This window comes from Barbus barbus (genome assembly GCF_936440315.1).
Source record: "Barbus barbus genome assembly, chromosome: 45".
Lineage (NCBI taxonomy): Eukaryota > Metazoa > Chordata > Actinopteri > Cypriniformes > Cyprinidae > Barbus > Barbus barbus.
In genome coordinates, this window is record NC_136723.1 from 14,531,843 (window position 1) to 14,555,935 (window position 24,093).

A 24,093-nucleotide genomic window follows, 5' to 3' on the forward strand; every position below is an offset into this window, starting at 1 on the left:
TTTTGATATTTTTGGAAACCATTGTGAGTGATACCAGATGTTTTGCAGCACAAAACACTCTGTAAGCAAGTGGGTCAGATACCCAAATGTTTAATTTTTTGACTTTCAAATATCTACAATCCAAATTTATTTTCTGATCCCACCTGCTGTCTCTCTCGAACCCACACACAATGTACATTTGTTTTTGACACCGAATTGCTGATAGATTATCAAGACATATATGTAAAATACAAACTGATTTTTATTGTGCAACTAATAAATCTGGAATAATACACATACATGTATTTCAGAATGAAACTTTACTGCAGAGACAAATTAACAAAGTCTCATATTAAAACCAAGTATTTTAACAATGGAAGGCTTGACGGGCTTGGTCTTATAAATTCTTGTTCTATAAGGTCTCCACTTCAGGAAATTTAAAAGCTTAACCAGGTCTATCATTCTACATGTGCATGTACTTTCACTGTCAGTGTGCAATAACAAGACTGTCTTGACATTTACAGAAGTGAGTTGTAGCTTTGGGGAACTGAGTGCGGTGAGTTGTGAATGATAGAGAAAGCAGTAAGTATAAAACTGCCTATTCACTACAACTGCACTAGAGAGACAGATTAAGATTAAGACAGATTAAATTGCTCTCCTTAGAAAACACACTTTATTAAAACCCTAAATATAGAGTTAGACCTCCTCCCTATATCCTTAAATGACAACATTTAGCTAATCAAACTGTTAAAAGATATAGTATCTTGAGCTTTGACTTGTGAACTTTGACCTTTGGCTGGACAGAAACCCATTACAAGTGGTACTCCTCCTCCCCTGACCCTACTTACATAAGTGTGCCAGATATTAAAAGAGATGCACCCATCTGAGAGACACCGCACAGACAGCCTGCACTAACAGTGCCCTCAGCAAGGGCATCCAGAGTCACACCACCCACCGCAGTGTGCACTAAAAACCTCTCTTCCTCTGTAGTTCAGGTTCTCTCTCTCTTTCACACTCCCTTTACATGCATGTCTTCTTCTCTCATTCTTTCTCTCTGCTCTGCCAGTTGTGGCCTATATTTGGTGTTGGTGATGTAGGTCATTATACCCGAATGGTAAAATTAGAGTTGTTTACTCCCTTGCACTACTGAATGATAGATATTTTGGCTATGAACCAACTCTGACACTTTTTTCCCCTCAGAATGAATGATATAGTCTCTTCTAACAGATGCACAGTATTTTGGTCTAATGTTTAACATATCTATAATATATAGACAGTAAAGAATGCAGAAATATATGCTAAAAATATGTTAATATTAAATTTGTCTTTATGACTTGTTTTTAAATCAAATCTAAAAATCCTCAAACAAGATAAATTACCTGACGAGTAACACTCTATATTGAGAAGATATATAGATTATATATTATATAATTATAGATTTTTTTTTTTTTCAGAGAACATACACTACTGTTTAAAATTTTGAGGTTGGGAAGATCTTTTAATGTCTTTATGTAAGAGTCTTATGCACACCAAGGCTGCATTTATTTGATGCAGTAATAATACAGTAAAAAAGTTACATTTTGTTTGTGTGATTAATTACTATTTAACTGTTTTGTGTTTTAATATATTTTATAAAGTAATTTATTCCTGCACTGGCAATGCTGAATTTGCAGTGTCACATGATCAGTCTTCAGTGTCACATTAAACTTCAGAAATCATTATAATATGTTGATTTGCTGCTCAAGAAACATGTATTATCAATGTTGAAATCAGTTGTGCTGTTTAATATTTTTATTTAAACAATAATTATTTTTCAGGATTAGAAAGTTCAGAAGAACAGCATTAATATGAAAAAGAACAATTATAAATGTCCTTACTGTCATTTCTGATCACTTAAATGTATCCTTTCAGAATAAAAGTATTCATTTGTTTAACAAAACTCACCCCAAAAAGTCTGTTTTACCTATTGGTCAAATTTTATATGAGTACAAACAAGTTAAAAATGAAACAGTATGAGACAAAATCAAAATACACTCAAGCTACAATCAATGAAAGTGAATCTTACTATCTTCAATGTTGTTTCTCAAATAAATGTATCTTGTTTTAGGGGTTTATTTTTTAGATATCTGAATGAAAATCAAATATGATAAAACATGTCAAAAACAGTGTGCATATTCTGTATAGGACTCTATTTATAAGAAAAAGTGATTACCTTCTTTATTGCCGTTAGTTTGTTTTAATCTGTATAGAAAAAGACACTAAAGTTCCTAGATCTTGGTTCTTGAAATAATTTTAAAACACAGTGCTAGAAAGTGTATGTGAGGAAGCAGAGAGAAAGAGAAATGTAATAGGACTGCATGTCCTGAAAGAAATGAGAGGCAACGCATCATGGGAGCAGAAGGCGAGGCTTGTATAACACAAAGTGAGAAAAATAGAGAAAGGGGGTATCTGAAATGATTGTGGGCAGAGTATGGTTCAGAAGGATGTTGTAAGACCCCTACTGGCTGAGGTATGAAATAAACACTTCATAGTAAGGATCTCACACATCCCTGAAAGCCACCACTAGCACTGCAGCCAACAGAGGGCACTAGCAAACCATCCACAGCCTCTCTCTCTCTCCGCATTCTGTTCAGCTTGACTCATTCTGCCACCTGCAGCCCTCTGCAGAGATGACCCACCCTTCCTCTCACTGATACACTGCAGGGAACCATCAACTGTTCTTTCTATTTCCAGACCCAACAACCAGAGAGAGGCATCTGAACAGAATGGATATGTAAACCAGCATACATATGCAAAAGAGCAAATAAATGATGATATACCAATAATATATGTTATAGCACCATTAGCTTGCTTTTAAAATGCTTTGCTGGATGCATTTGCACTGCATTTGTACAATAACGGCAGGCTAATGGATCGCTATAAAGATACAAAACACATTACTTGTATGCTCTGACATTTTTAGTGAAAGAGATTCTGCAGAATCCTTGTTGATAACCTTGTAAACAAGAAATTATGCAGATGCACATCCTCTCAAATTTGAGCTTTAGGGAATTTAGAGAACCTGCGGAGATAAATGGGGAATTTGTGAAACATTCATCATTCATGCGATCTGTTTGTACTCTGCACCTCCGTTTCATAAAAAATGCATCCATCCGGAGGGACAAAAATCCAAGAGTGACCTTAACAAAATTTTCAGGTCATTCTGTCTGATAGAAACAGAAGCCAGCAGACACACAGTTCATGCCTTGCAGCGCACAGACAACAGGCTTAGCCGTTTACAGTGAGCTCACAATAAATAACACTGAAGCGATGATAGTGTCTGTATTTACCCACAGTCTGCACTATGACTCATTGTCTGTCACAATGCTGAAGTACTGACTCAAATCCATGATTCTGCCAAGCATATATTCTAATGAATAGCGCACACAAGCAACAAAAAGACTCACTTTCCTGTTAACCTCGTAGCATTACATTCTGCAAATAGAATTGAAGTTTGCCCATAAACTACAAATTCACAGCTGGCTGAAGCAGTAATGTCATAACTGAAACATAATCCGTGTGACTCAATCTGAATAATACATGTGATATGCAGAAGACAAAGCAGGTGACATTCATGCATACAGACTGAGAAATAAGAGGTGATACTGTTATATCTTGATTTGCAAGTAGATGTATATCTATAAATGAGCATAGCACATTTTTACCAAGAGTGTAGGCTACAAACAACATAAAGAACATGCATATGATACAAAATCTCATCGTAACACTTATGATGCATAGCTACGCAATTTTTAATTTTTTAAAAATATCAACACTTGTCAGTTTTGAGGTTAATTGCGGTTCATTTTTTGTGTCTCATGATTATATATGACATTGTGTTATGTTGAATATCAAAGTTTTTTTTTTTTCTATTTGTTAATGAGTGGTTTGTGGACACATGATGTGCATGTTGTTACTATTTTATTATTATTATTATTATTATTAAATACATAATTTAATTGGTGGGGTTATTATTCAGTATTTCCATAAATTAGATGTACATTTCAGATAGCTTCTCTTTTCATTTAAACCTATAAGCTAATTAAGTGAAACCATTCAATTTGCATTCACTGTCTTGCAATTATGAAATAGATGTAAATATGTATATGCCTGTATTAAGTCAAGAATAAATTTACCTTTCAGATGAATCTCTTCTACTCTGATTTTGCTTTGTCTGTCATTGGTTACTGAATTATTCAGCTAAACTGCCAAAATAGAATTTGAAATAGAATAGTTGATTTTGGATTTTACAATATTGAAACACATATTTAAGTATTAATAAGAATGACATGAAAAGTCATTTATACATTCTGTAAAAAGGCTTCTTGCCCCAGAAAGGGGGCCATTCTAGCCAAGTAGTAATATTTTTACATTTTGCTATAACAACTAAATTTGCGAATCCATCCTGCACATGCTGAAATATGTTATGGACACACAATATTAATTACTAAAGAAATATCTGAAACTATGATGACATGATGACATTAAATTGCATGAACATTCTATCTAGATAGATAGATCCTCTCAGGGGTGGGAAGTAAAATGCCATTGTGCCACTAGAGGAAGCATTCCATCTGACAAGTATTGGGTGGTGATGGCGCAGTGGATAAGACACATGCCGTTGGTGTGAGAGACCCGGGTTCGAATCCACTGTGAGACACCAATGTGTCCCTGAGCAAGACACTCAACCCCTAGTTGCTCCAGAGGCGTGCGACCTCTGACATATATAGCAATTGTAAGTCGCTTTGGATAAAAGCGTCAGCTAAAAAATGAATAAAAAAAAAAAAAAAGTTCAGAAGAGGGAGTAAGAGATGGAATGAGAACTTGAAAGAACAAGAACCATAAGATATTGTTTAAAGCCATATAGATCAATCTCATGTAATTTCATAAGTAAAAACAAACATGAATTATTTAAACAACAAATAAAAACATGCACAGTAACATGAAATGGGTTGCACAGTACGGGGAAACGAGGAAATCTGCTGTGTGTTTTCTCACAGAGTCAGCAGCATGTCCCTCTCATTAATGCATTGAACGACTTCAATATAATGCAGGTGGGACTGCAGCACTCCAGCAGTCCAGAGACCCACAGATTTCTAATCCATCTATCTCCCTCAACCAGCCGGGCAAAGCAGAACCTAGTACTGACCCAATTGCACAGAAATTTACACAGGCCCTGATCCCTGTCCTCTGTCAAGGACTTGGGGAAAAAACTCAAGAGGCATGACTAACTATTAGACGAAGCTACGAGGAACATGGAGCATAAGTCTGAGACCATTTCAAGACTCACGATAAACATACGTATTTACATTTATGCATTTACGCTTTTATCCATACATTGAACATGCAGAAAAAAAGTGTGAAAAGTGTAAAACTACAGCATTTAGTAACTTTTTCACATGCAAAACTCAGTAACAAAAAAAAAGTAATTCAAAAACCTTTAAATAAAACCAACTCAAATCAGTATTCTAAGCAGTAGGTTAGTGAAGCTTATTAAACATCATTTTAAATTCTCTTTGAAAACTGGGGAATAGCTGTTGCAACCTGCTTCAATCTGAAACTGCCGTTTAACGTCATTAAAGAGTTATAATTAAAACAGATTTCTTTGATTTATTAATAATCAAATCATTAAAGATTGAGCACAAAATGAGTGCAGTGCTACTAAGCTCTTGATGAGATTGTATAGCAGTGAGGTGGCGCTGTCCAGCTCTGCTGGTGCTGAAACCACACTACATAAAAACTTGAAGCCACACTACATAAAAGCTCCGAGCTGTAGTACTGATTGACACACAAAAACTCCAAATCAAAAGTGTGATAGAAAGATTGCTAACAAAAAAAAAAAAAAACAACAACAAAGGTGACTGTTTTTTAAAATGAAGGTTAATTGAAATCATTGTATTGAGTAAACTGAATGTAAACACAGGCTTTCTGCTGCAAGTTGCAACACGTGCATGAAACACATTTTCAGCATTATATCAAGCTAGAAAAGTGAATGATGTTTTGCTTCACTTTTAAGCATGCATATAGTGAATATGCAAATAGTCCATATAAGTGAAATTTCAGTGACTTTATAAACCAAGGTCTGAAATTATGCTCACCTTCCCAGTGGTAGGAAGAGTTTGGGTTCGCGTAAAAGTATCTTCTCCATGAATGCTGATCAGTTCAGCCTCTGCAGGCGGAAATGGCGAAGGGAAAACCACCATGTCGCTCTTCATTGTGTCTGAGCTAAAACAAATGTCATATTGTTGCATTGATTTGGAGTATGACCAGCTTCCGTCTGGATGTGTGCTGATCACTGGAGCGCTGTACCTGCTGAAACTGCCGTCTGTCCTGTAGCATTTAACCGCGATCAAACCCACAAGACTTAGTAAAAATATAATTGCTACTGAGATAATAGTAATGAGCAGATACAGATTCAGATCCGAAAAACTCTCCTCTTTAACAGGAACTTCTCTGAATGATGTCTTTATGTCATCTAGACTCTCAACAACCACAACATCCATAGACATAGTCGCTGAGAGTGATGGCTCTCCATTATCAGACACTGTGATAAGAAGCGGGTGAGTTTTTAAGTTACTTATTCATTGTTAGAGTTCATTGTTACTCATTCGTCTCTTAGTCCTTATTTCTCCAGTGCTGCTTCCAATGCGGAAGAGATTTGTTCCTTTGGGTTCAGTTAGATAAGACAGAAGTGCGCTATATCCATAGTCAGCATCAGCAGCTCTGATCTTGGCTACAAAGTATCCCGCTTCAGCAGAGTAGGGAATGTTCTCACTATTAACTGACCCAGGTTCAGAATAAGATGGTAAAATAACCAGACTGTTGTCATTTTCATCCAAAATAAACACATTTACCGTTGCATTACTGCTCAGAGGAGGAACACCAGAGTCTGTCGCCATAACTTGAAACTGAAATCGTCTTGTTTCTTCTTGATTAAATGACTGCAAACTGAATATTTCTCCACTTAAAGAGTTTATATTTATCAGTGTTGTTATAGGAACACTGGAGCTGGAACTGTCTAACAGTAAATATGAAATTTCTGCGTTTTCACCAGTGTCTGAATCATCAGCAGACACTTTTGTCACGAGACCTCCAGCTTGACCATTCTCACTTAGAAAAGCATTAATAAAGGGAGCTGGGAAATGTGGAGCATTGTCATTAACATCAGAGATATGTACAGTTATAACAGTGCTGCTGGAAAGAGACGGAGTTCCTTCATCTGCAGCTGTAATTGTGATGTTATAAAGAGAAACACTCTCTCTGTCCAGAGGTCCATCTACCACTAGAGAATAATGATTGTTATATGACGTCTCCAGTTTGAAAGGAAACGAGCCTTTCAGAGCACAGTGTACAATGCCATTTTTACCTCCATCTTTATCAGAGACTGTGACTAAAGCAACAGCAGTTCCTGACTTTGTGTCTTCTTTCACACTTTCCAACAGAGGAGTCACAATTATCTTTGGTGCATTATTATTTTCATCCATAACTTCTATTAAAACTTTACATTGTGTGCTCTTTGGTGGACTGCCTTTATCTCTCGCCTGAACTCGCAATTCAATTGCAGCATTTAACTCATGGTCTATTTGACCCTTCACAACAATGTCCCCAGTTTCAGGAACCACAGTGAATAGACTTTGCTTTTTTATGTTTCCATGTTCAGCTATTGAGTAAATAATGTCACTGTTGGTGCCCTCATCCAAATCAGTAGCAGTCAAAGAGATTATTTTGGTACCAACAGAAATATTTTCTCTCACCTTGATCTTGTACAAAGGCTTGCTGAAGACAGGCCAGTTGTCATTTATATCCAAAACATTCACTTTTACACTTAATGTTCCTGTCTTTGCGGGCTTTCCTCCATCAATCGCTGTCAGTACAAGAGGAATTACTGATTGCTTTTCACGATCTAAAGGTTTTTGGAGCACTAATTCAGCAGACACACTCTGTTCCTCCGTTTGTACGTCAACAGAAAAGTGTTCATTCTTGCTCAGTTTGTAGTCTTTCAGTGCATTAATACCATGTCATTATCTTCAGCTACAGGAAGATGGAATCTAGCTCCCGGAACAACATCCTCGGTAATGTTTATCGTTATAACGCTGTCCACAAAATATGGAACATTATCATTAACATCCAGAACATTAATTTCAATTCGATAAAGGCTATGAGGATTTTGAACAACAGCCTCCAAATTAAGAGCACACAGTTTAAGAGCGAAGCATAACTCCTCCCGGTCAATTCTTTCATTCACAAACAACGATCCCGTTTCTAAATTCACATCAAAATATTTCTTGTTGGATCCAGACACAAGCTGCAAGATACGAGATTCCAGCTCCTGAACACTGATCTTGAGATCCTTTGCTATATTTCCGACAACAGTTCCCTTATTTACTTCCTCCGAGACCGAATAAATAATCTTGCCGCATGAAGATCGCCATAAACAAAAATGCAGAGCTGCTATGACGCGCAAATATCTTAAGCTTTCCATAACTGTTTATTCAAAGCCTCAAATATTAATTCGTTTAAAAAGCGCAGTTTTTTGTCTCGCTGCTGCCAGGACATTAGCATCTGAAGCCTGTATAATACCTTATCAATTCCACATGACTACAGTATACGTGGTTGCTCTTCCACTGTAAGGGAGGAGCCTCATTTGAATAAAAGGAGTGCTTCAAATTCGTGGTCTGCAGCGACATCGCGCGTTTTAACTGCATGATTATTGAAGATATTTTATTTAAATTGCAATTTTCCAGAGTATACATTTATGCTTTAAAAGAATGGAATTGGTTAATTGCAAAGTATGAATGCAATCAACACAATTTCGTCTGTAAATATTCCCAGCACGTGCTAAAAAGAGAATAACTGGCTGTATTGGAATCGGACCGAATAAAATGTATCTACATCTAACCGAGATGACCAAATGTACGGAAAGAAAAGCGAGGACGAAATGTTCATTGTCCATGGTGCTGAAAACTGTTATAGGATAACACCACCTTAACATCTATTGTCTTTTTTTTCACAAAGGCAACGCAATTAAGTTCAGGGAAATTAATTAAAAGAAGGACAGCAATAGCTTGACTCAAATCCAGCGTAATTTCAAATTCAACGCAGCAACTATTCCAGTAAATAAATAAATAAGTAATTAAATACATTCATACATATATAGATCTACAAAGTATTTTTTTTTTTTTTTTTTTTTTTTTTACACAACTAGGGTTCCAAAATCATCTTACCTTCTCGGTGGTCGGAAGAGTTTGGGTTCGTGTAAAAGTATCTTCTCCATTAATGCTGATCAGTTCTGCGTCTGCTGGGGGAAATGGCGAGGGGAAAACGACTACATCACTCTTTATCGTGTCGGAACTAAAACACACGTCGTACTGTTGTGTGGATTTAGAGAAGGACCAGCTTCCGTCTGGATGTGTGCTGATCACTGGAGCGCTGTACCTGCTGAAACTGGTGTCTGTCCTGTAGCATTTAACTGCTATCAAACCCACCAGACTCAGTAAAAAGATGACTGATACTGAGACAATAGCGATGAGCAGATACAGATTCAGATCCGAAAAACTCTCCTCTTTAGCTGGAACTTCTTTGAATGATGTCTTTATGTCATCCAGACCCTCAACAACCACAACATCCATGGACATAGTCGCTGAGAGTGATGGCTCTCCATTATCAGACACTGTGATAAGAAGTGGGTGAGTTTTTAAGTCATTGTCACTCATTCGTCTCTTAGTCCTTATTTCTCCAGTGCTGCTTCCAATGCGGAAGAGATTCGTTCCTTTGGGTTCAGTTAGATGATAAGACAGAAGTGCGTTATATCCAGAGTCAGCATCAGCAGCTCTGATCTTGGCTACAAAGTATCCCGCTTCAGCAGAGTAGGGAATGTTCTCACTATTAACTGATCCAGGTTCAGAATAAGGCGGCAAAATAACCGGACTGTTGTCATTCTCATCCAGAATAAACACATTTACAGTCGTATTACTGCTCAGAGGAGGAACACCAGAATCTGTTGCTATGACATAAAACTGAAATCTTTTCGCTTCTTCGTGATTAAACGATTGCAAACTGAATATTTCTCCACTTAAAGAGTTTATATTTATCAGTGTTGTTATAGGAACACTGGAGCTGGAACTGTCTAACAGTGAATATGAAATTTCTGCGTTTTCTCCAGTGTCTGAATCATCAGCAGACACTTTTGTCACGAGACCTCCAGCTTGACCATTCTCACTTAGAAAAGCATTAATAACGGGCGCTGGGAAATGTGGAGCATTGTCATTAACATCAGAGATGTGTACAGTTATAACAGTGCTGCTGGAAAGAGACGGAGTTCCTTCATCTGCAGCTGTAATTGTGATGTTATACAGAGAAACACTCTCTCTGTCCAGAGGTCCATCTACCACTAGAGAATAATGATTGTTATATGACGTCTCCAGTTTGAAAGGAAACGAGCCTTTCAGAGCACAATGTACAATGCCATTTTTACCTCCATCTTTATCAGAGACTGTGACTAAAGCAACAGCAGTTCCTGACTTTGTGTCTTCTTTCACGCTTTCCAACAGAGGAGTCACAATTATCTTTGGTGCATTATCATTTTCATCCACAACTTCTATTAAAACTTTACAATGTGTACTTTTAGGAGGAACGCCTTTATCTCTCGCCTGGACACGCAGTTCAATTCCAGAGTCTTCTTCATAATCAATTTGTCCCTGAACAACAATTTCCCCTGAGTTAGAATTAATTGTGAACCGGTTCGTTTCATCAGTATTTTCATGATGAAGAAATGAATATTGAATTTCACTATTGATGCCCTCATCCAAATCACTGGCAGAAACAGAAACTATTTTGGTTCCAATCTGTATGTTTTCCTTCATTTTAACTTTGTACAAAGGTTTGCTGAAAATAGGTTTATTATCGTTTACATCCATGACATTAACAACAATACTCAGTGTTCCAGATTTAGGAGGTTTTCCTCCATCAATAGCGATGAGTATTACATGAATAATCGCTTGTTTCTCTCTGTCTAAATCTCTCTGTAGCACTAATTCAGCAGATATACTCTTTTGCCCGCTATGAACATCTAAAGAAAAATATTCATTAGAACTCAGTTTGTAGTCTTTCAGAGAATTACTGCCAACATCTGAATCTTTCGCAATTGGAAGAGGAAATCGTTCCCCCAAATTTGCATCCTCTGTAACATTGAGAATATGAGCGCTGTCTGGAAAAAAGGGAGCATTGTCATTCACATCCACAATTATAATTTCAAGCCGGTAAAGTCTGTGAGGATTCTGAGCAAGAGCTTCTAAATTTAACGCACATTTCTGATTACTGCCACACAACTCTTCACGATCAATCCGGTCTTTGACAAACAGCGAGCCCGTTTTCACATTTACATCAAAATACTTTGCATTTGATCCAGGCATAATCTGAAACATGCGTGATTCTAGTTCCTGAGCACTGATCTTCAGATCTTTTGCTATATTCCCGATCACTGTTCCCTTATTTACCTCCTCAGAGACGGAATAAACAATCTGGCCAAGCGAAGATTCCCAAAAAGACAGAAATAAAACGATCCAGAAGCCGTAAAATTCTGTAACATCCATGATTGTGCAGCAGAATGTCCTGCGATTATTTACTGTAAAAACGATTAAAACAACCAAACAGACCTCTCTCGATACAATCCGACATCAAGACGCAGAAGCTACTATAAGCTTTGGTTATTGACACGCCTTCAACGCATTTCTTCTTGTTCTGATGCTGTAAAGGAGGAGCTCAGATAACTCTCAAAGTCATGGTCTGCAGTGCCACCACGTGTTGTAAAAGTGGAGAGACAATGTTACTTCATGTTGTTTTCTATAAAAGAAAAGGTGAAATAAATGTATACTCATATTCAAACAGTAAAATCTAACCCTTCGTGTCGATGCAATCATTACGAAACACCACCACCACCAATAAATAAATAACCTCTGTGCTGTGTATTTCAACAAATATGAGAAGGATTACAGTATACTTCACTACCGCTATCCGTGGTACTGAAGTGATTTTGCTCTTTAAATACAAAAAACGCTATACAGTTAAGCAATGAAACAAACGAAACCAACAACAACAAAAAAAGAAACAGCTGTATGATACCGCAAAGTAATTTTTGTAACATAAAAAGTAGACAAAAGTACCACAAAAAAGGGGAATTTTTTTTAAAGAAAAATCGGTCTGTAAATATAGACTGTCCTATAGTGTACAAAATCCAAATCAAAGAGATAGCAAAAACGCAAGCAAATCAAACTCCATGATGAAACCCCAAAGCTGCACAGCGATAGGAATAAACATACGCCAGAGTCACGAGATGCTGAAATGACTTGCAAAACTCAAATGTATGATCTTGAAAATATAGTGGAAAATATAGTGGAAATATGTCTATATCCTACTTAGAAGAAATTGACATTATTAGTTCATAATTCTTTATTTTATAAACATCTAAACTAAAACAAGAAGAAAAAAACTGTGGAAACGGCTTCGAAAAAAAGGTAATTACTCGTTTCTAAAAAATGATATTTTGCAAATCTGGTGTAGGGTAGACTCTACATTTGAGACATGTGTACAGTTGAAACACCTTAAATAACTTGCATCCACAAGAACCTCGAGCCGTGATTTTTGCTCCACGCGTAGTGTTCTATTTGATCGTGGGAAATTTGAAATGTGTGCCTCTTTCCACTCCGAGGATATCGGCAAAAGATTTTTTCCAAGATGAGATTTTAATTTCACCATGTCCCTTCCACAATGAACAGCTTATTATTCTTTTATGATTGTTAAACTTAACACATATCATTGCAAACGTTACTCTGCGCTCTAAAAAATAGACATATTTTATGACATTGCATGCAAGGTCTTTTCATAATCTAGAGAAACGTGCGAGCATGTCAGTGGGGTACGGTTGAGACACAGTGCATCAACTGTACCCGGATTGGTGTCCTATTGCTTCAAATGCTGGTTATTTGTACAGTGTTATAATAATAGAATAGAAGTCACATTTACACATATGCTACGCAAATTCTGTTAAAAAATGATATTTGTATTATTTCAACTGTCTAACTGTTAAAAGGGCTACATAGCATTTTAAGAAATATGCAATGTGGTAAAGTATGTACAGTTGAGACACCCTTCATTGGTTGTACTGTTTACAGTAACAGTTCAATCATATAAAATAAAAATGCATACAGAGGCTGTGTGTGTTTCTATACTTGTATTACTTACATTATGGGCACCAAATGTCCCCACAAGTATAGTAATACCAGTAAATTCTAACCTTATGGGAAGATTTGTAGGTCCCCATGATTAAACAAGCTTATAAATCATGCAGAATAATTGAAAATGTAAAAATTCAGAAGGTTTTGAATGATGCATAGGTTTAGGGGTAGGTTTATAGAATATACAGGTATTTATATTGTTATTTTTACTGTTATGTTTACATTTGTACTGTTTGCCATATATTTTCTAGTGTTAAATATTTGTTCATATTTTGTTTAACTGAATCTGAATTAAATAAAGCAAATAAATAAATTTATTTTTAAACTATAATTATTTAAAATTGTATTTGCAATAAATAGTTAGCCAGCTTTAGAGCATTAAGAATGGGTGTCTCAACTGTACCATGCTACTGTTTCAACTGTACACCATATGGGTACAATTGAGACAAAAATGCACCTCATGTTTATGAGCTAATTGTGGAAAATATAGAGTACTTATGCCTATTATCAATTTATGATATTTTAGTACACAAGCAAAATAACTATATTGGGAAAAATCACTTCATTTCAGCATCTAGCTTTTGTGCAGTGATGAAAAAGCAGAAAGTCTCAGTCTAACCTAGTAAAAGTGAGATACAATACAGAGGCAGCATGTCTTACCTTCTCAGCGCTCGGCAGGGTTTGCGTGTGAGTAAAAGTATCTTCTCCATTAATACTGATTAACTCTGCATCTGCAGGCGGAAATGGCGAGGGGAAAACTACTACATCACTCTTTATCGTGTCGGAACTAAAACACACGTCGTACTGTTGTGTGGCTTTAGAGAAGGACCAGCTTCCGTCTGGATGTGTGCTGATCACTGGAGCGCTGTACCTGCTGAAACTGCCGTCTGTCCTGTAGCATTTAACCGCGATCAAACCCACAAGACTTAGTAAAAATATAATTGCTACTGAGATAATAGTAATGAGCAGATACAGATTCAGATCCGAAAAACTCTCCTCTTTAACAGGAACTTCTCTGAATGATGTCTTTATGTCATCTAGACTCTCAACAACCACAACATCCATAGACATAGTCGCTGAGAGTGATGGCTCTCCATTATCAGACACTGTGATAAGAAGCGGGTGAGTTTTTAAGTTACTTATTCATTGTTAGAGTTCATTGTTACTCATTCGTCTCTTAGTCCTTATTTCTCCAGTGCTGCTTCCAATGCGGAAGAGATTTGTTCCTTTGGGTTCAGTTAGATAAGACAGAAGTGCGCTATATCCATAGTCAGCATCAGCAGCTCTGATCTTGGCTACAAAGTATCCCGCTTCAGCAGAGTAGGGAATGTTCTCACTATTAACTGACCCAGGTTCAGAATAAGATGGTAAAATAACCAGACTGTTGTCATTTTCATCCAAAATAAACACATTTACCGTTGCATTACTGCTCAGAGGAGGAACACCAGAGTCTGTCGCCATAACTTGAAACTGAAATCGTCTTGTTTCTTCTTGATTAAATGACTGCAAACTGAATATTTCTCCACTTAAAGAGTTTATATTTATCAGTGTTGTTATAGGAACACTGGAGCTGGAACTGTCTAACAGTAAATATGAAATTTCTGCGTTTTCACCAGTGTCTGAATCATCAGCAGACACTTTTGTCACGAGACCTCCAGCTTGACCATTCTCACTTAGAAAAGCATTAATAAAGGGAGCTGGGAAATGTGGAGCATTGTCATTAACATCAGAGATATGTACAGTTATAACAGTGCTGCTGGAAAGAGACGGAGTTCCTTCATCTGCAGCTGTAATTGTGATGTTATAAAGAGAAACACTCTCTCTGTCCAGAGGTCCATCTACCACTAGAGAATAATGATTGTTATATGACGTCTCCAGTTTGAAAGGAAACGAGCCTTTCAGAGCACAGTGTACAATGCCATTTTTACCTCCATCTTTATCAGAGACTGTGACTAAAGCAACACCAGTTCCCGGTTTTGCATCTTCTTTCACACTTTCCAACAGAGGAGTCACAATTATCTTTGGTGCATTATCATTTTCATCCATAACTTCTATTAAAACTTTACATTGTGTGCTCTTTGGTGGACTGCCTTTATCTCTCGCCTGAACTCGCAATTCAATTGCAGCATTTAACTCATGGTCTATTTGACCCTTCACAACAATGTCCCCAGTTTCAGGAACCACAGTGAATAGACTTTGCTTTTTTATGTTTCCATGTTCAGCTATTGAGTAAATAATGTCACTGTTGGTGCCCTCATCCAAATCAGTAGCAGTCAAAGAGATTATTTTGGTACCAACAGAAATATTTTCTCTCACCTTGATCTTGTACAAAGGCTTGCTGAAGACAGGCCAGTTGTCATTTATATCCAAAACATTCACTTTTACACTTAATGTTCCTGTCTTTGCGGGCTTTCCTCCATCAATCGCTGTCAGTACAAGAGGAATTACTGATTGCTTTTCACGATCTAAAGGTTTTTGGAGCACTAATTCAGCAGACACACTCTGTTCCTCCGTTTGTACGTCAACAGAAAAGTGTTCATTCTTGCTCAGTTTGTAGTCTTTCAGTGCATTAATACCATGTCATTATCTTCAGCTACAGGAAGATGGAATCTAGCTCCCGGAACAACATCCTCGGTAATGTTTATCGTTATAACGCTGTCCACAAAATATGGAACATTATCATTAACATCCAGAACATTAATTTCAATTCGATAAAGGCTATGAGGATTTTGAACAACAGCCTCCAAATTAAGAGCACACAGTTTAAGAGCGAAGCATAACTCCTCCCGGTCAATTCTTTCATTCACAAACAACGATCCCGTTTCTAAATTCACATCAAAATATTTCTTGTTGGATCCAGACACAAGCTGCAAGATACGAGATTCCAGCTCCTGAACACTGATCTTGAGATCCTTTGCTATATTTCCGACAACAGTTCCCTTATTTACTTCCTCCGAGACCGAATAAATAATCTTGCCGCATGAAGATCGCCATAAACAAAAATGCAGAGCTGCTATGACGCGCAAATATCTTAAGCTTTCCATAACTGTTTATTCAAAGCCTCAAATATTAATTCGTTTAAAAAGCGCAGTTTTTTGTCTCGCTGCTGCCAGGACATTAGCATCTGAAGCCTGTATAATACCTTATCAATTCCACATGACTACAGTATACGTGGTTGCTCTTCCACTGTAAGGGAGGAGCCTCATTTGAATAAAAGGAGTGCTTCAAATTCGTGGTCTGCAGCGACATCGCGCGTTTTAACTGCATGATTATTGAAGATATTTTATTTAAATTGCAATTTTCCAGAGTATACATTTATGCTTTAAAAGAATGGAATTGGTTAATTGCAAAGTATGAATGCAATCAACACAATTTCGTCTGTAAATATTCCCAGCACGTGCTAAAAAGAGAATAACTGGCTGTATTGGAATCGGACCGAATAAAATGTATCTACATCTAACCGAGATGACCAAATGTACGGAAAGAAAAGAGAGGACGAAATGTTCATTGTCCATGGTGCTGAAAACTGTTATAGGATAACACCACCTTAACATCTATTGTCTTTTTTTTCACAAAGGCAACGCAATTAAGTTCAGGGAAATTAATTAAAAGAAGGACAGCAATAGCTTGACTCAAATCCAGCGTAATTTCAAATTCAACGCAGCAACTATTCCAGTAAATAAATAAATAAGTAAATAAATACATTCATACATATATAGATCTACAAAGTATTTTTTTTTTTTTTTTTTTTTTTTTTTTTTACACAACTAGGGTTCCAAAATCATCTTACCTTCTCGGTGGTCGGAAGAGTTTGGGTTCGTGTAAAAGTATCTTCTCCATTAATGCTGATCAGTTCTGCGTCTGCTGGGGGAAATGGCGAGGGGAAAACGACTACATCACTCTTTATCGTGTCGGAACTAAAACACACGTCGTACTGTTGTGTGGATTTAGAGAAGGACCAGCTTCCGTCTGGATGTGTGCTGATCACTGGAGCGCTGTACCTGCTGAAACTGGTGTCTGTCCTGTAGCATTTAACTGCTATCAAACCCACCAGACTCAGTAAAAAGATGACTGATACTGAGACAATAGCGATGAGCAGATACAGATTCAGATCCGAAAAACTCTCCTCTTTAGCTGGAACTTCTTTGAATGATGTCTTTATGTCATCCAGACCCTCAACAACCACAACATCCATGGACATAGTCGCTGAGAGTGATGGCTCTCCATTATCAGACACTGTTATAAGAAGTGGGTGAGTTTTTAAGTCATTGTCACTCATTCGTCTCTTAGTCCTTATTTCTCCAGTGCTGCTTCCAATGCGGAAGAGATTCGTTCCTTTGGGTTCAGTTAGATGATAAGACAGAAGTGCGTTATATCCAGAGTCAGCATCAGCAGCTCTGATCTTGGCTACAAAGTATCCCGCTTCAGCAGAGTAGGGAATGTTCTCACTATTAACTGATCCAGGTTCAGAATAAGGCGGCAAAATAACCGGACTGTTGTCATTCTCATCCAGAATAAACACATTTACAGTCGTATTACTGCTCAGAGGAGGAACACCAGAATCTGTTGCTATGACATAAAACTGAAATCTTTTCGCTTCTTCGTGATTAAATGATTGCAAACTGAATATTTCTCCACTTAAAGAGTTTATATTTATCAGTGTTGTTATAGGAACACTGGAGCTGGAACTGTCTAACAGTGAATATGAAATTTCTGCGTTTTCTCCAGTGTCTGAATCATCAGCAGACACTTTTGTCACGAGACCTCCAGCTTGACCATTCTCACTTAGAAAAGCATTAATAACGGGCGCTGGGAAATGTGGAGCATTGTCATTAACATCAGAGATGTGTACAGTTATAACAGTGCTGCTGGAAAGAGACGGAGTTCCTTCATCTGCAGCTGTAATTGTGATGTTATACAGAGAAACACTCTCTCTGTCCAGAGGTCCATCTACCACTAGAGAATAATGATTGTTATATGACGTCTCCAGTTTGAAAGGAAACGAGCCTTTCAGAGCACAATGTACAATGCCATTTTTACCTCCATCTTTATCAGAGACTGTGACTAAAGCAACAGCAGTTCCTGACTTTGTGTCTTCTTTCACGCTTTCCAACAGAGGAGTCACAATTATCTTTGGTGCATTATCATTTTCATCCACAACTTCTATTAAAACTTTACAATGTGTACTTTTAGGAGGAACGCCTTTATCTCTCGCCTGGACACGCAGTTCAATTCCAGAGTCTTCTTCATAATCAATTTGTCCCTGAACAACAATTTCCCCTGAGTTAGAATTAATTGTGAACCGGTTCGTTTCATCAGTATTTTCATGATGAAGAAATTAATATTGAATTTCACTATTGATGCCCTCATCCAAATCACTGGCAGAAACAGAAACTATTTTGGTTCCAATCTGTATGTTTTCCTTCATTTTAACTTTGTACAAAGGTTTGCTGAAAATAGGTTTATTATCGTTTACATCCATGACATTAACAACAATACTCAGTGTTCCAGATTTAGGAGGTTTTCCTCCATCAATAGCGATGAGTATTACATGAATAATCGCTTGTTTCTCTCTGTCTAAAGCTCTCTGTAGCACTAATTCAGCAGATATACTCTTTTGCCCGCTATGAACATCTAAAGAAAAATATTCATTAGAACTCAGTTTGTAGTCTTTCAGAGAATTACTGCCAACATCTGAATCTTTCGCAATTGGAAGAGGAAATCGTTCCCCCAAATTTGCATCCTCTGTAACATTGAGAATATGAGCGCTGTCTGGAAAAAAGGGAGCATTGTCATTCACATCCACAATTATAATTTCAAGCCGGTAAAGTCTGTGAGGATTCTGAGCAAGAGCTTCTAAATTTAACGCACATTTCTGATTACTGCCACACAACTCTTCACGATCAATCCGGTCTTTGACAAACAGCGAGCCCGTTTTCACATTTACATCAAAATACTTTGCATTTGATCCAGGCATAATCTGAAACATGCGTGATTCTAGTTCCTGAGCACTAATCTTCAGATCTTTTGCTATATTCCCGATCACTGTTCCCTTATTTACCTCCTCAGACGGAATAAACAATCTGGCCAAGCGAAGATTCCCAAAAAGACAGAAATAAAACGATCCAGAAGCCGTAAAATTCTGTAACATCCATGATTGTGCAGCAGAATGTCCTGCGATTATTTACTGTAAAAACGATTAAAACAACCAAACAGACCTCTCTCGATACAATCCGACATCAAGACGCAGAAGCTACTATAAGCTTTGGTTATTGACACGCCTTCAACGCATTTCTTCTTGTTCTGATGCTGTAAAGGAGGAGCTCAGATAACTCTCAAAGTCATGGTCTGCAGTGCCACCACGTGTTGTAAAAGTGGAGAGACAATGTTACTTCATGTTGTTTTCTATAAAAGAAAAGGTGAAATAAATGTATACTCATGTTCAAACAGTAAAATCTAACCCTTCGTGTCGATGCAATCATTACGAAACACCACCACCACCAATAAATAAATAACCTCTGTGCTGTGTATTTCAACAAATATGAGAAGGATTACAGTATACTTCACTACCGCTATCCGTGGTACTGAAGTGATTTTGCTCTTTAAATACAAAAAACGCTATACAGTTAAGCAATGAAACAAACGAAACCAACAACAACAAAAAAAGAAACAGCTGTATGATACCGCAAAGTAATTTTTGTAACATAAAAAGTAGACAAAAGTACCACAAAAAAAGGGGATTTTTTTTTAAAGAAAAATCGGTCTGTAAATATAGACTGTCCTATAGTGTACAAAATCCAAATCAAAGAGATAGCAAAAACGCAAGCAAATCAAACTCCATGATGAAACCCCAAAGCTGCACAGTGATAGGAATAAACATACGCCAGAGTCACGAGATGCTGAAATGACTTGCAAAACTCAAATGTATGATCTTGAAAATATAGTGGAAAATATAGTGGAAATATGTCTATATCCTACTTAGAAGAAATTGACATTATTAGTTCATAATTCTTTATTTTATAAACATCTAAACTAAAACAAGAAGAAAAAAACTGTGGAAACGGCTTCGAAAAAAAGGTAATTACTCGTTTCTAAAAAATGATATTTTGCAAATCTGGTGTAGGGTAGACTCTACATTTGAGACATGTGTACAGTTGAAACACCTTAAATAACTTGCATCCACAAGAACCTCGAACCGTGATTTTTGCTCCACGCGTAGTGTTCTATTTGATCGTGGGAAATTTTAAATGTGTGCGTCTTTCCACTCCGAGGATATCGGCAAAAGATTTTTTCCAAGATGAGATTTTAATTTCACCATGTCCCTTCCACAATGAACAGCTTATTATTCTTTTATGATTGTTAAACTTAACACATATCATTGCAAACGTTACTCTGCGCTCTAAAAAATAGACATATTTTATGACATTGTGCCATGCAAGGTCTTTTCATAATCTAGAGAAGCGTGCGAGCATGTCAGTGGGGTACGGTTGAGACACAGTGTATCAACTGTACCCGGATTGGTGTCCTATTGCTTCAAATGCTGGTTATTTGTACAGTGTTATAATAATAGAATAGAAGTCACATTTACACATATGCTACGCAAATTCTGTTAAAAAATGATATTTGTATTATTTCAACTGTCTAACTGTTAAAAGGGCTACATAGCATTTTAAGAAATATGCAATGTGGTAAAGTATGTACAGTTGAGACACCCTTCATTGGTTGTACTGTTTACAGTAACAGTTCAATCACATAAAATAAAAATGCATACAGAGGCTGTGTGTGTTTCTATACTTGTATTACTTACATTATGGGCACCAAATGTCCCCACAAGTATAGTAATACCAGTAAATTCTAACCTTATGGGAAGATTTGTAGGTCCCCATGATTAAACAAGCTTATAAATCATGCAGAATAATTGAAAATGTAAAAATTCAGAAGGTTTTGAATGATGCATAGGTTTAGGGGTAGGTTTATAGAATATACAGGTATTTATATTGTTATTTTTACTGTTATGTTTACATTTGTACTGTTTGCCATATATTTTCTAGTGTTAAATATTTGTTCATATTTTGTTTAACTGAATCTGAATTAAATAAAGCAAATAAATAAATTTATTTTTAAACTATAATTATTTAAAATTGTATTTTCAATAAATAGTTAGCCAGCTTTAGAGCATTAAGAATGGGTGTCTCAACTGTACCATGCTACTGTTTCAACTGTACACCATATGGGTACAATTGAGACAAAAATGCTCCTCATGTTTATGAGCTAATTGTGGAAAATATAGAGTACTTATGCCTATTATCAATTTATGATATTTTAGTACACAAGCAAAATAACTATATTGGGAAAAATCACTTCATTTCAGCATCTAGCTTTTGTGCAGTGATGAAAAAGCAGAAAGTCTCAGTCTAACCTAGTAAAAGTGAGATACAATACAGAGGCAGCATGTCTTACCTTCTCAGCGCTCGGCAGGGTTTGCGTGTGAGTAAAAGTGTCTTCTCCATTAATACTGATTAACTCTGCATCTGCAGGCGGAAATGGCGAGGGGAAAACTACTACATCACTCTTTATCGTGTCGGAACTAAAACACACGTCGTACTGTTGTGTGGCTTTAGAGAAGGACCAGCTTCCGTCTGGATGTGTGCTGACCACTGGAGCGCTGTACCTGCTGAAACTGGTGTCTGTCCTGTAGCATTTAACTGCGATCAAACCCACCAGACTCAGTAAAAAGATGACTGATACTGAGACAATAGCGATGAGCAGATACAGATTCAGATCCGAAAAACTCTCCTCTTTAGCTGGAACTTCTCTTAATGATGTCTTTATGTCATCCAGACTCTCAACAACCACAACATCCATGGACATAGTCGCTGAGAGTGATGGCTCTCCATTATCAGACACTGTGATAAGAAGCGGGTGAGTTTTTAAGTCATTGTCACTCATTCGTCTCTTAGTCCTTATTTCTCCAGTGCTGCTTCCAATGCGGAAGAGATTCGTTCCTTTGGGTTCAGTAAGATGATAAGACAGAAGTGCGTTATATCCAGAGTCAGCATCAGCAGCTCTGATCTTGGCTACAAAGTATCCCGCTTCAGCAGAGTAGGGAATGTTCTCACTATTAACTGATCCAGGTTCAGAATAAGGCGGTAAAATAAACGGACTGTTGTCATTCTCATCCAGAATAAACACATTTACCGTTGCATTACTGCTCAGAGGAGGAACACCAGAGTCTGTTGCCATGACATAAAACTGAAATCTTTTCGCTTCTTCGTGATTAAATGATTGCAAACTGAATATTTCTCCACTTAAAGAGTTTATATTTATCAGTGTTGTTATAGGAACACTGGAGCTGGAACTGTCTAACAGTGAATATGAAATTTCTGCGTTTTCACCAGTGTCTGAATCATCAGCAGACACTTTTGTCACGAGACCTCCAGCTTGACCATTCTCACTTAGAAAAGCAGTAATAACGGGAGCTGGGAAATGTGGAGCATTGTCATTAACATCAGAGATATGTACAGTTATAACAGTGCTGCTGGAAAGAGACGGAGTTCCTTCATCTGCAGCTGTAATTGTGATGTTATACAGAGAAACACTCTCTCTGTCCAGAGGTCCATCTACCACTAGAGAATAATGATTGTTATATGACGTCTCCAGTTTGAAAGGAAACGAGCCTTTCAGAGCACAGTGTACAATGCCATTTTTACCTCCATCTTTATCAGAGACTGTGACTAAAGCAACAGCAGTTCCTGACTTTGTGTCTTCTTTCACGCTTTCCAACAGAGGAGTCACAATTATCTTTGGTGCATTATCATTTTCATCCATAACTTCTATTAAAACTTTACAGTGTGTACTCCTTGGTGTACTTCCTTTATCTCTTGCTTGGACTCGTAATTCAATCGCTGGATTCTCTTCGTAATCTATTTGCCCTTTTAGAAAAATATCTCCAGTCTCGGGGATAATGTTAAATAGATCTTTCTTTTTTCCATGACCAACAAATGAGTACACAATTTCGTGGTTTATTCCTTCATCCAAATCAACGGCAAACACAGAGACAACTTTTGTACCAGCAGCAACATTTTCTTTTAGTTTGACTTTGTAAAGAGGTTGACTAAACACTGGATTATTGTCATTAACATCCATGACGTTTACAACAATATTTAAAGTCCCGGATTTAGGTGGCTTTCCTCCATCTACTCCAGTGAGAACTAACTTAATTGTCGCTTGTTTCTCTCGATCTAAAGCCTTGCTCAGCACTAACTCAGCAGATACACTCTGGTCTTCATTCTGTGTATCTAGACTGAAATGTTCATTCGGACTCAGTTTGTACTCTTTCAGCGAATTACTGCCAACATCAGAGTCCTCGGCTACAGGGAGGGGAAATCTTTCTCCTGGACTGGCTGTTTCAGTTATATTTATAGTAAATATTTTAACAGGAAAATGTGGCGCAATGTCGTTTATATCCACGATCTTAATCTCCACTCTGTAAAGATGATGAGGATTTTTAGCAAGGGCCTCGATATTCAAAGAGCATTTCTGACTCGAGGCACATAACTCCTCGCGGTCAATTCTTTCATTAACAAACAGAATGCCAGTTTTCAAATTTACGTCAAAATACTTCTTATTGGATCCAGACACAATCTCAAACATACGAGAGTCCAGCTCGTAAGCATTTACGTTCAAGTCTTTTGCTATATTCCCAACAACTGTCCCCTTATTTACCTCTTCCGGTACGGAATAGACGATCTGAGCAAACGCAGAATCCAGCAAAAAAAGAGAAAATAGAAATCCACACTCGAAATATCCCATAAAGGCCATGATGATCATTCACAACTGACTT

General features: G+C 37.2%; 1 protein-coding gene and 2 pseudogenes across 3 annotated transcripts in view; all 3 read right to left on the bottom strand.

The window, feature by feature from the left end:
* Window positions 1–11,609, bottom strand: part of LOC306864523 (protocadherin alpha-C2-like) — a gene marked incomplete at its 5' end in the record, with an annotated part of 40,879 nt that extends 29,270 nt beyond the window's left edge. The window contains one exon of the mRNA XM_079408587.1: window positions 9,243–11,609. Coding sequence (XP_079264713.1) covers window positions 9,243–11,609 — 2,367 coding nt within the window. The remainder of the gene's footprint in view (window positions 1–9,242) is intronic.
* A 2,250-nt stretch (window positions 11,610–13,859) lies between these two features.
* Window positions 13,860–16,294, bottom strand: LOC306864441 (protocadherin alpha-2-like; annotated as a pseudogene). Its single transcript has one exon. The product of its transcript is annotated as a protocadherin alpha-2-like (transcript).
* A 737-nt stretch (window positions 16,295–17,031) lies between these two features.
* On the bottom strand, window positions 17,032–24,071 carry LOC306864442 (annotated as a pseudogene). The gene is made up of 2 exons: window positions 21,670–24,071; window positions 17,032–19,424 (listed from the first exon to the last, which is right to left on the bottom strand). The product of its transcript is annotated as an uncharacterized misc_RNA (transcript).
* Window positions 24,072–24,093: the final 22 nt, after the last annotated feature.